The 12,450-nt window shown below is 53.1% G+C and overlaps 1 protein-coding gene across 1 annotated transcript in view; it reads right to left on the bottom strand.

Moving 5' to 3' along the window:
* The window catches only part of LOC147086758 (SLIT-ROBO Rho GTPase-activating protein 3-like), a 135,379-nt gene that overhangs the window by 89,948 nt on the left and 32,981 nt on the right, over positions 1-12,450 (bottom strand). The window contains 1 exon segment of the mRNA XM_085978927.1: positions 1,723-1,851. Within this exon segment, the coding sequence (XP_085835053.1) occupies positions 1,723-1,851 (129 nt within the window).

The following is a 12,450-nucleotide window of genomic DNA, read 5'->3' as shown; positions in this document are numbered from 1 at the left end:
CACCTCAGAGCAGAGGTCAAGGAGAGATTGACCAGAATGGTCCCAGGGAGGAGGGACTTCAGTGACGTGGAGAGACTGGAGAAGCTGGGGTTGTTCTCCTTAGAGCAGAGAAGGTTAAGGGGAGATTGAGCAGAATGGTACCAGGGAGGAGGGACTTCAGTGATGTGGAGAGACTGGAGAAGCCGGGGTTGTTCTCCTTAGAGCAGAGAAGGTTAAGGGGAGATTGACCAGAATGGTCCCAGGGATGAGGGACTTCAGTGATGTGGAGAGACTGGAGAAGCTGGGATTGTTCTCCTTAGAGCAGAGAAGGTTAAGGGGAGATTGACCAGAATGGTCCCAGGGATGAGGGACTTCAGTGATGTGGAGAGACTGGCGAAGCTGGGATTGTTCTCCTTCGAGCAGAGAAGGTTAAGGGGAGATTTAGGAGAGTTGTTCAAAATAACGAAAGGTTTGGAGAGAGTAAATAAGGAGAAACTGTTTCCAGTGTCAGGAGGGTCGGTAACCAGAGGACACAGATTGAAGATAATCAGTAAAAGAACCAGAGGGGAGATGAGGAGAATGTTTTTTACGCAGCGAGTTGTTGTGATCTGGAACGCGCTGCCTGAAAGGGCGGTGGGAGCAGATTCAATAGTAACTTTCAAAAGGGGGAATTGGAGAAATACTTGAAGGGGAAAAATGTGCCGGGCTGTGGGGAAAGAGCAGGGGGGAGTGGGACTAATTGGAGAGCTCGTTCAAAGAGCCGGCACAGGCACGACGGGCCGAATGGCCTCCTTAAAAGGGTGCCATCTGGTGATTTTGGTGGGGTTCAAGTCCCATTCCAGAGGCTCAAGCTCATAATCCAGGCCGGCACTCCCAGTGCAGTGCCGAGGGAGCGCCGCACTGTCGGAGGGGCAGTACTGAGGGAGCGCCGCACTGTCGGAGGGGCGGTACTGAGGGAGCGCCGCACTGTCGGAGGGGCGGTAGAAGTGAACATCCTTTGTTTCCTATTTGCTGGTGTGACCGGCTCAGTAATGCAGACGTTGGTGTCTGACTGACTTTCCCCCGCACAGCTGTCGCTATGTGACCTCAGAGTGAAAGGGGAAGGAGCAAGGGGGGTCACTCTGGCGCAGCGGGAGCTCTTTACGGTCGAAAACAGCAGGTTCAGACCGGGGGGTGGGGGGGGGGCCCTGAGACTGAGACGCAGAACAAGGCAGCGATCTGAGGGCACACACACGCACACTCTCACACACACACACACACACTCACACACACACTCTCTCTCACACACACACACTCACTCACACACACTCACTCACACACACACACTCACTCACACACACACACACACCCACACTCTCTCACACACACACTCACACATGCACACACACTCTCGCACTCACTCTCACACACTCACACACACACACACACTCACACACACTCTCAAACACACTCGCACACACACACACACACTCTCAAACACACTCGCACACACACACACACACACACACACACTCTCAAACACACTCGCACACACTCACACATGCACACACACTCTCGCACTCACTCACACTCTCACACACTCACTCACACACTCACTCACACAGTGTAACTGAGGCTCTTCCCGTGCTTGCCTCTGTACCAGTGCCAGCAGCCCCTGAGTGACCGGTGATTCCCAGGCCTGTGATTGAGCATTGCCCCCTCCACCCTTCCCCACAGCCGCCCCCCACCCCCCCCGCCACCTACGTCGATGAGCTGCGAGACGTCGTGGATGAAGTAGGTGTTGAGAGCTGCATTGGCCACTGACAGGTTCAGCAGATACTCGTTCCTCGCCTTCGTGCACTTCTGTTGGTTCTCCAGGTATCGCTCCTGCCGCTGGGAGAGAGATAGAACCAGTAATAGGGTGAGAATCCCCAGCGCAGCTGGCAGAGGGACCAGCCGCCAACCCGCACCGCCTCCCCCTCCCCCTCTCCCTCCCGCTCCACCCCTCTCCCTCCCGCTGCCCCCTCTCACTCCCGCTCTCCCCCTCTCACTCCCGCTCCCCCCTCCCACTCCGCCCCTCTCCCTCCCACTCGCCCCCCTCACTAGCTCCCTCAGTGTAGAGGGAGCTTTACTCTGTATCTAACCCGTGCTGTACCTGCCCTGGGAGTGTTTGATGGGACAGTGTAGAGGGAATTTTACTCTGTATCTAACCCGTGCTGTACCTGCCCTGGGAGTGTTGGATGGGGACAGTGTAGAGGGAGCTTTACTCTGTATCTAACCCGTGCTGTACCTGCCCTGGGAGTGTTTGATGGGGACAGTGTAGAGGGAGCTTTACTCTGTATCTAACCCGTGCTGTACCTGCCCTGGGAGTGTTTGATGGGACAGTGTAGAGGGAGCTTTACTCTGTATCTAACTCGTGCTGTACCTGCCCTGGGAGTGTTTGATGGGGACAGTGTAGAGGGAGCTTTACTCTGTATCTAACCCCGTGCTGTACATGCCCTGGGAGTGTTTGATGGGACAGTGCAGAGGGAGCTTTACTCTGTATCTAACCCGTGCTGTACCTGCCCTGGGAATGTTTGATGGGGACAGTGTAGAGGGAGCTTTACTCTGTATCTAACCCATGCTGTACCTGCCCTGGGAGTGTTTGATGGGGACAGTGTAGAGGGAGCTTTACTCTGTATCTAACCCGTGCTGTACCTGCCCTGGGAGTGTTTGATGGGGACGGTGTAGAGGGAGCTTTACTCTGTATCGAACCCCGTGCTGTACCTGCCCTGGGAGTGTTTGATGGGACAGTGTAGAGGGAGCTTTACTCTGTATCTAATCCGTGCTGTACCTGCCCTGGGAGTGTTTGATGGGGACAGTGCAGAGGGAGCTTTACTCTGTATCTAACCCGTGCTGTACCTGCCCTGGGAGTGTTTGATGGGACAGTGTAGAGAGAGCTTAACTCTGTATCTAACCCCGTGCTGTACCTGCCCTGGGAGTGTTTGATGGGGACAGTGTAGAGGGAGCTTTACTCTGTATCTAACCCCGTGCTGTACATGCCCTGGGAGTGTTTGATGGGACAGTGTAGAGGGAGCTTTACTCTGTATCTAACCCGTGCTGTACCTGCCCTGGGAATGTTTGATGGGGACAGTGTAGAGGGAGCTTTACTCTGTATCTAACCCATGCTGTACCTGCCCTGGGAGTGTTTGATGGGGACAGTGTAGAGGGAGCTTTACTCTGTATCTAACCCGTGCTGTACCTGCCCTGGGAGTGTTTAATGGGACAGTGTAGAGGGAGTTTTACTCTGTATCTAACCCGTGCTGTACCTGCCCTGGGAGTGTTTGATGGGGACAGTGCAGAGGGAGCTTTACTCTGTATCTAACCCCGTGCTGTACCTGCCCTGGGAGTGTTTGATGGGACAGTGTAGAGAGAGCTTTACTCTGTATCTAACCCCGTGCTGTACCTGCCCTGGGAGTGTTTGATGGGGACAGTGTAGAGGGAGCTATACTCTGTATCTAACCCCGTGCTGTACCTGCCCTGGGAGTGTTTGATGGGACAGTGTAGAGAGAGCTTTACTCTGTATCTAACCCGTGCTGTGCCTGCCCTGGGAGTGTTTGATGGGACAGTGTAGAGGGAGCTTTACTCTGTATCTAACCCCGTGCTGTACCTGCCCTGGGAGTGTTTGATGGGACAGTGTAGAGGGAGCTTTACTCTGTATCTAACCCGTGCTGTACCTGCCCTGGGAGTGTTTGATGGGGACAGTGTAGAGGGAGCTTTACTCTGTATCTAACCCGTGCTGTACCTGCCCTGGGAATGTTTGATGGGGACAGTGTAGAGGGAGCTTTACTCTGTATCTAACCCCGTGCTGTACCTGCCCTGGGAGTGTTTGATGGGACAGTGTAGAGAGAGCTTTACTCTGTATCTAACCCGTGCTGTACATGCCCTGGGAGTGTTTGATGGGACAGTGTAGAGGGAGCTTTACTCTGTATCTAACCCCGTGCTGTACCTGCCCTGGGAGTGTTTGATGGGACAGTGTAGAGGGAGCTTTACTCTGTATCTAACCCGTGCTGTTCCTGCCCTGGGAGTGTTTGATGGGGACAGTGTAGAGGGAGCTTTACTCTGTATCTAACCCGTGCTGTACCTGCCCTGGGAGTGTTTGATGGGACAGTGTCGAGGGGGCTTTACTCTGTATCTAACCCGTGCTGTACCTGCCCTGGGAGTGTTTGATGGGACAGTGTAGAGGGAGCTTTACTCTGTATCTAACCCGTGCTGTACCTGCCCTGGGAATGTTTGATGGGGACAGTGTAGAGGGAGCTTTACTCTGTATCTAACCCATGCTGCACCTGCCCTGGGAGTGTTTGATGGGACAGTGTAGAGGGAGCTTTACTCTGTATCTAACCCGTGCTGTTCCTGCCCTGGGAGTGTTTGATGGGGACAGTGTAGAGGGAGCTTTACTCTGTATCTAACCCGTGCTGTACCTGCCCTGGGAGTGTTTGATGGGACAGTGTCGAGGGGGCTTTACTCTGTATCTAACCCGTGCTGTACCTGCCCTGGGAGTGTTTGATGGGACAGTGTAGAGGGAGCTTTACTCTGTATCTAACCCGTGCTGTACCTGCCCTGGGAATGTTTGATGGGGACAGTGTAGAGGGAGCTTTACTCTGTATCTAACCCATGCTGCACCTGCCCTGGGAGTGTTTGATGGGGACAGTGTAGAGGGAGCTTTACTCTGTATCTCACCCCGTGCTGTACCTGCCCTGGGAGTGTTTGATGGGACAGTGTAGAGGGAGCTTTACTCTGTATCTAATCCGTGCTGTACCTGCCCTGGGAGTGTTTGATGGGGACAGTGTAGAGGGAGCTTTACTCTGTATCAAACCGTGCTGTACCTGCCCTGGGAGTGTTTGATGGGGACAGTGTAGAGGGAGCTTTACTCTGTATCTAACCCCGTGCTGTACCTGCCCTGGGAGTGTTTGATGGGGACAGTGCAGAGGGAGCTTTACTCTGTATCTAACCCCGTGCTGTACCTGCCCTGGGAGTGTTTGATGGGACAGTGTAGAGAGAGCTTAACTCTGTATCTAACCCCGTGCTGTACCTGCCCTGGGAGTGTTTGATGGGGACAGTGTAGAGGGAGCTTTACTCTGTATCTAACCCCGTGCTGTACATGCCCTGGGAGTGTTTGATGGGACAGTGTAGAGGGAGCTTTACTCTGTATCTAACCCGTGCTGTACCTGCCCTGGGAATGTTTGATGGGGACAGTGTAGAGGGAGCTTTACTCTGTATCTAACCCATGCTGTACCTGCCCTGGGAGTGTTTGATGGGGACAGTGTAGAGGGAGCTTTACTCTGTATCTAACCCCGTGCTGTACCTGCCCTGGGAGTGTTTGATGGGACAGTGTAGAGGGAGCTTTACTCTGTATCTAATCCGTGCTGTACCTGCCCTGGGAGTGTTTGATGGGACAGTGTAGAGGGAGCTTTACTCTGTATCTAACCCGTGCTGTACCTGCCCTGGGAGTGTTTGATGGGGACAGTGTAGAGGGAGCTTTACTCTGTATCTAACCCGTGCTGTACCTGCCCTGGGAGTGTTTAATGGGACAGTGTAGAGGGAGTTTTACTCTGTATCTAACCCGTGCTGTACCTGCCCTGGGAGTGTTTGATGGGGACAGTGCAGAGGGAGCTTTACTCTGTATCTAACCCCGTGCTGTACCTGCCCTGGGAGTGTTTGATGGGACAGTGTAGAGAGAGCTTTACTCTGTATCTAACCCCGTGCTGTACCTGCCCTGGGAGTGTTTGATGGGGACAGTGTAGAGGGAGCTATACTCTGTATCTAACCCCGTGCTGTACCTGCCCTGGGAGTGTATGATGGGACAGTCTAGAGAGAGCTTTACTCTGTATCTAACCCGTGCTGTGCCTGCCCTGGGAGTGTTTGATGGGACAGTGTAGAGGGAGCTTTACTCTGTATCTAACCCCGTGCTGTACCTGCCCTGGGAGTGTTTGATGGGACAGTGTAGAGGGAGCTTTACTCTGTATCTAACCCGTGCTGTACCTGCCCTGGGACTGTTTGATGGGGACAGTGTAGAGGGAGCTTTACTCTGTATCTAACCCGTGCTGTACCTGCCCTGGAGTGTTTGATGGGACAGTGTGGAGGGAGCTTTACTCTGTATCTAACCCGTGCTGTACCTGCCCTGGGAGTGTTTGATGGGACAGTGTAGAGGGAGCTTTACTCTGTATCTAACCCGTGCTGTACCTGCCCTGGGAATGTTTGATGGGGACAGTGTAGAGGGAGCTTTACTCTGTATCTAACCCCGTGCTGTACCTGCCCTGGGAGTGTTTGATGGGACAGTGTAGAGAGAGCTTTACTCTGTATCTAACCCGTGCTGTACCTGCCCTGGGAGTGTTTGATGGGACAGTGTAGAGGGAGCTTTACTCTGTATCTAACCCCGTGCTGTACCTGCCCTGGGAGTGTTTGATGGGACAGTGTAGAGGGAGCTTTACTCTGTATCTAACCCGTGCTGTTCCTGCCCTGGGAGTGTTTGATGGGGACAGTGTAGAGGGAGCTTTACTCTGTATCTAACCCGTGCTGTACCTGCCCTGGGAGTGTTTGATGGGACAGTGTCGAGGGGGCTTTACTCTGTATCTAACCCGTGCTGTACCTGCCCTGGGAGTGTTTGATGGGACAGTGTAGAGGGAGCTTTACTCTGTATCTAACCCGTGCTGTACCTGCCCTGGGAATGTTTGATGGGGACAGTGTAGAGGGAGCTTTACTCTGTATCTAACCCATGCTGCACCTGCCCTGGGAGTGTTTGATGGGGACAGTGTAGAGGGAGCTTTACTCTGTATCTCACCCCGTGCTGTACCTGCCCTGGGAGTGTTTGATGGGACAGTGTAGAGGGAGCTTTACTCTGTATCTAATCCGTGCTGTACCTGCCCTGGGAGTGTTTGATGGGGACAGTGTAGAGGGAGCTTTACTCTGTATCAAACCGTGCTGTACCTGCCCTGGGAGTGTTTGATGGGGACAGTGTAGAGGGAGCTTTACTCTGTATCTAACCCGTGCTGTACCTGCCCTGGGAGTGTTGGATGGGGACAGTGTAGAGGGAGCTTTACTCTATATCTAACCTGTGCTGTACCTGCCCTGGGAGTGTTTGATGGGACCGTGTAGTGGGAGCTTTACTCTGTATCTAACCCCGTGCTGTAGCTGCCCTGGGAGTGTTTGATGGGACAGTGTAGAGGGAGCTTTACTCTGTATCTAACCTGTGCTGTACCTGCCCTGGGAATGTTTGATCGGACAGTGTAGAGGGAGCTTTACTCTGAATCTAACCCGTGCTGTACCTGCCCTGGGAATGTTTGATGGGACAGTGCAGAAGGAGCTTTACTCTGTATCTAACCCATGCTGTACCTGCCCTGGGAGTGTTTGATGGGGACAGTGTAGAGGGAGCTTTACTCTGTATCTAACCCGTGCTGTACCTGCCCTGGGAGTGTTTGATGGGGACGGTGTAGAGGGAGCTTTACTCTGTATCTAACCCGTGCTGTACCTGCCCTGGGAGTGTTTGATGGGGACGGTGTAGAGGGAGCTTTACTCTGTATCGAACCCCGTGCTGTACCTGCCCTGGGAGTGTTTGATGGGACAGTGTAGAGGGAGCTTTACTCTGTATCTAATCCGTGCTGTACCTGCCCTGGGAGTGTTTGATGGGGACAGTGCAGAGGGAGCTTTACTCTGTATCTAACCCGTGCTGTACCTGCCCTGGGAGTGTTTGATGGGACAGTGTAGAGAGAGCTTAACTCTGTATCTAACCCCGTGCTGTACCTGCCCTGGGAGTGTTTGATGGGGACAGTGTAGAGGGAGCTTTACTCTGTATCTAACCCATGCTGTACCTGCCCTGGGAGTGTTTGATGGGGACAGTGTAGAGGGAGCTTTACTCTGTATCTAACCCGTGCTGTACCTGCCCTGGGAGTGTTTGATGGGGACGGTGTAGAGGGAGCTTTACTCTGTATCTAATCCGTGCTGTACCTGCCCTGGGAGTGTTTGATGGGGACAGTGTAGAGGGAGCTTTACTCTGTATCTAACCCATGCTGTACCTGCCCTGGGAGTGTTTGATGGGGACAGTGTAGAGGGAGCTTTACTCTGTATCTAACCCGTGCTGTACCTGCCCTGGGAGTGTTTGATGGGGACGGTGTAGAGAGAGCTTAACTCTGTATCTAACCCCGTGCTGTACCTGCCCTGGGAGTGTTTGATGGGGACAGTGTAGAGGGAGCTTTACTCTGTATCTAACCCATGCTGTACCTGCCCTGGGAGTGTTTGATGGGGACAGTGTAGAGGGAGCTTTACTCTGTATCTAACCCGTGCTGTACCTGCCCTGGGAGTGTTTGATGGGGACGGTGTAGAGGGAGCTTTACTCTGTATCTAATCCGTGCTGTACCTGCCCTGGGAGTGTTTGATGGGGACAGTGCAGAGGGAGCTTTACTCTGTATCTAACCCGTGCTGTACCTGCCCTGGGAGTGTTTGATGGGACAGTGTAGAGAGAGCTTAACTCTGTATCTAACCCCGTGCTGTACCTGCCCTGGGAGTGTTTGATGGGGACAGTGTAGAGGGAGCTTTACTCTGTATCTAACCCCGTGCTGTACATGCCCTGGGAGTGTTTGATGGGACAGTGTAGAGGGAGCTTTACTCTGTATCTAACCCGTGCTGTACCTGCCCTGGGAATGTTTGATGGGGACAGTGTAGAGGGAGCTTTACTCTGTATCTAACCCGTGCTGTACCTGCCCTGGGAGTGTTTGATGGGGACAGTGTAGAGGGAGCTTTACTCTGTATCTAACCCGTGCTGTACCTGCCCTGGGAGTGTTTAATGGGACAGTGTAGAGGGAGTTTTACTCTGTATCTAACCCGTGCTGTACCTGCCCTGGAGTGTTTGATGGGGACAGTGCAGAGGGAGCTTTACTCTGTATCTAACCCCGTGCTTGTACCTGCCCTGGGAGTGTTTGATGGGACAGTGTAGAGAGAGCTTTACTCTGTATCTAACCCCGTGCTGTACCTGCCCTGGGAGTGTTTGATGGGGACAGTGTAGAGGGAGCTATACTCTGTATCTAACCCCGTGCTGTACCTGCCCTGGGAGTGTTTGATGGGACAGTGTAGAGAGAGCTTTACTCTGTATCTAACCCGTGCTGTGCCTGCCCTGGGAGTGTTTGATGGGACAGTGTAGAGGGAGCTTTACTCTGTATCTAACCCCGTGCTGTACCTGCCCTGGGAGTGTTTGATGGGACAGTGTAGAGGGAGCTTTACTCTGTATCTAACCCGTGCTGTACCTGCCCTGGGAGTGTTTGATGGGGACAGTGTAGAGGGAGCTTTACTCTGTATCTAACCCGTGCTGTACCTGCCCTGGGAGTGTTTGATGGGACAGTGTAGAGGGAGCTTTACTCTGTATCTAACCCGTGCTGTACCTGCCCTGGGAGTGTTTGATGGGACAGTGTAGAGGGAGCTTTACTCTGTATCTAACCCGTGCTGTACCTGCCCTGGGAATGTTTGATGGGGACAGTGTAGAGGGAGCTTTACTCTGTATCTAACCCCGTGCTGTACCTGCCCTGGGAGTGTTTGATGGGACAGTGTAGAGAGAGCTTTACTCTGTATCTAACCCGTGCTGTACCTGCCCTGGGAGTGTTTGATGGGACAGTGTAGAGGGAGCTTTACTCTGTATCTAACCCCGTGCTGTACCTGCCCTGGGAGTGTTTGATGGGACAGTGTAGAGGGAGCTTTACTCTGTATCTAACCCGTGCTGTTCCTGCCCTGGGAGTGTTTGATGGGGACAGTGTAGAGGGAGCTTTACTCTGTATCTAACCCGTGCTGTACCTGCCCTGGGAGTGTTTGATGGGACAGTGTCGAGGGGGCTTTACTCTGTATCTAACCCGTGCTGTACCTGCCCTGGGAGTGTTTGATGGGACAGTGTAGAGGGAGCTTTACTCTGTATCTAACCCGTGCTGTACCTGCCCTGGGAATGTTTGATGGGGACAGTGTAGAGGGAGCTTTACTCTGTATCTAACCCATGCTGCACCTGCCCTGGGAGTGTTTGATGGGGACAGTGTAGAGGGAGCTTTACTCTGTATCTCACCCCGTGCTGTACCTGCCCTGGGAGTGTTTGATGGGACAGTGTAGAGGGAGCTTTACTCTGTATCTAATCCGTGCTGTACATGCCCTGGGAGTGTTTGATGGGGACAGTGTAGAGGGAGCTTTACTCTGTATCAAACCGTGCTGTACCTGCCCTGGGAGTGTTTGATGGGGACAGTGTAGAGGGAGCTTTACTCTGTATCTAACCCGTGCTGTACCTGCCCTGAGAGAGTTTGATGAGGACAGTGTAGAGGGAGCTTTACTCTGTATCTAACCCCGTGCTGTACCTGCCCTGGGAGTGTTTGATGGCGACAGTGTAGAGGGAGCTTTACTCTGTATCTAACCCATGCTGTACCTGCCCTGGGAGTGTTTGATGGGGACAGTGTAGAGGGAGCTTTACTCTGTATCTAACCCCGTGCTGTACCTGCCCTGGGAGTGTTTGATGGGGACAGTGCAGAGGGAGCTTTACTCTGTATCTAACCCGTGCTGTACCTGCCCTGGGAGTGTTTGATGGGACAGTGTAGAGAGAGCTTAACTCTGTATCTAACCCCGTGCTGTACCTGCCCTGGGAGTGTTTGATGGGGACAGTGTAGAGGGAGCTTTACTCTGTATCTAACCCCGTGCTGTACATGCCCTGGGAGTGTTTGATGGGACAGTGTAGAGGGAGCTTTACTCTGTATCTAACCCGTGCTGTACCTGCCCTGGGAATGTTTGATGGGGACAGTGTAGAGGGAGCTTTACTCTGTATCTAACCCATGCTGTACCTGCCCTGGGAGTGTTTGATGGGGACAGTGTAGAGGGAGCTTTACTCTGTATCTAACCCCGTGCTGTACCTGCCCTGGGAGTGTTTGATGGGACAGTGTAGAGGGAGCTTTACTCTGTATCTAATCCGTGCTGTACCTGCCCTGGGAGTGTTTGATGGGACAGTGTAGAGGGAGCTTTACTCTGTATCTAACCCGTGCTGTACCTGCCCTGGGAGTGTTTGATGGGGACAGTGTAGAGGGAGCTTTACTCTGTATCTAACCCGTGCTGTACCTGCCCTGGGAGTGTTTAATGGGACAGTGTAGAGGGAGTTTTACTCTGTATCTAACCCGTGCTGTACCTGCCCTGGGAGTGTTTGATGGGGACAGTGCAGAGGGAGCTTTACTCTGTATCTAACCCCGTGCTGTACCTGCCCTGGGAGTGTTTGATGGGACAGTGTAGAGAGAGCTTTACTCTGTATCTAACCCCGTGCTGTACCTGCCCTGGGAGTGTTTGATGGGGACAGTGTAGAGGGAGCTATACTCTGTATCTAACCCCGTGCTGTACCTGCCCTGGGAGTGTTTGATGGGACAGTGTAGAGAGAGCTTTACTCTGTATCTAACCCGTGCTGTGCCTGCCCTGGGAGTGTTTGATGGGACAGTGTAGAGGGAGCTTTACTCTGTATCTAACCCCGTGCTGTACCTGCCCTGGGAGTGTTTGATGGGACAGTGTAGAGGGAGCTTTACTCTGTATCTAACCCGTGCTGTACCTGCCCTGGGACTGTTTGATGGGGACAGTGTAGAGGGAGCTTTACTCTGTATCTAACCCGTGCTGTACCTGCCCTCGGAGTGTTTGATGGGACAGTGTAGAGGGAGCTTTACTCTGTATCTAACCCGTGCTGTACCTGCCCTGGGAGTGTTTGATGGGACAGTGTAGAGGGAGCTTTACTCTGTATCTAACCCGTGCTGTACCTGCCCTGGGAATGTTTGATGGGGACAGTGTAGAGGGAGCTTTACTCTGTATCTAACCCCGTGCTGTACCTGCCCTGGGAGTGTTTGATGGGACAGTGTAGAGAGAGCTTTACTCTGTATCTAACCCGTGCTGTACCTGCCCTGGGAGTGTTTGATGGGACAGTGTAGAGGGAGCTTTACTCTGTATCTAACCCCGTGCTGTACCTGCCCTGGGAGTGTTTGATGGGACAGTGTAGAGGGAGCTTTACTCTGTATCTAACCCGTGCTGTTCCTGCCCTGGGAGTGTTTGATGGGGACAGTGTAGAGGGAGCTTTACTCTGTATCTAACCCGTGCTGTACCTGCCCTGGGAGTGTTTGATGGGACAGTGTCGAGGGGGCTTTACTCTGTATCTAACCCGTGCTGTACCTGCCCTGGGAGTGTTTGATGGGACAGTGTAGAGGGAGCTTTACTCTGTATCTAACCCGTGCTGTACCTGCCCTGGGAATGTTTGATGGGGACAGTGTAGAGGGAGCTTTACTCTGTATCTAACCCATGCTGCACCTGCCCTGGGAGTGTTTGATGGGGACAGTGTAGAGGGAGCTTTACTCTGTATCTCACCCCGTGCTGTACCTGCCCTGGGAGTGTTTGATGGGACAGTGTAGAGGGAGCTTTACTCTGTATCTAATCCGTGCTGTACCTGCCCTGGGAGTGTTTGATGGGTCTCTCTCT

Source organism: Somniosus microcephalus, unplaced genomic scaffold, assembly GCF_052327205.1.
Source record: "Somniosus microcephalus isolate GS21.2 unplaced genomic scaffold, FLI_Smic_1.0 unresolved_chr7, whole genome shotgun sequence".
Classification (NCBI taxonomy): domain Eukaryota; kingdom Metazoa; phylum Chordata; class Chondrichthyes; order Squaliformes; family Somniosidae; genus Somniosus; species Somniosus microcephalus.
Note: the sequence above shows the minus strand (reverse complement) of the source record. Positions and strands in the feature narration are given on the sequence as shown.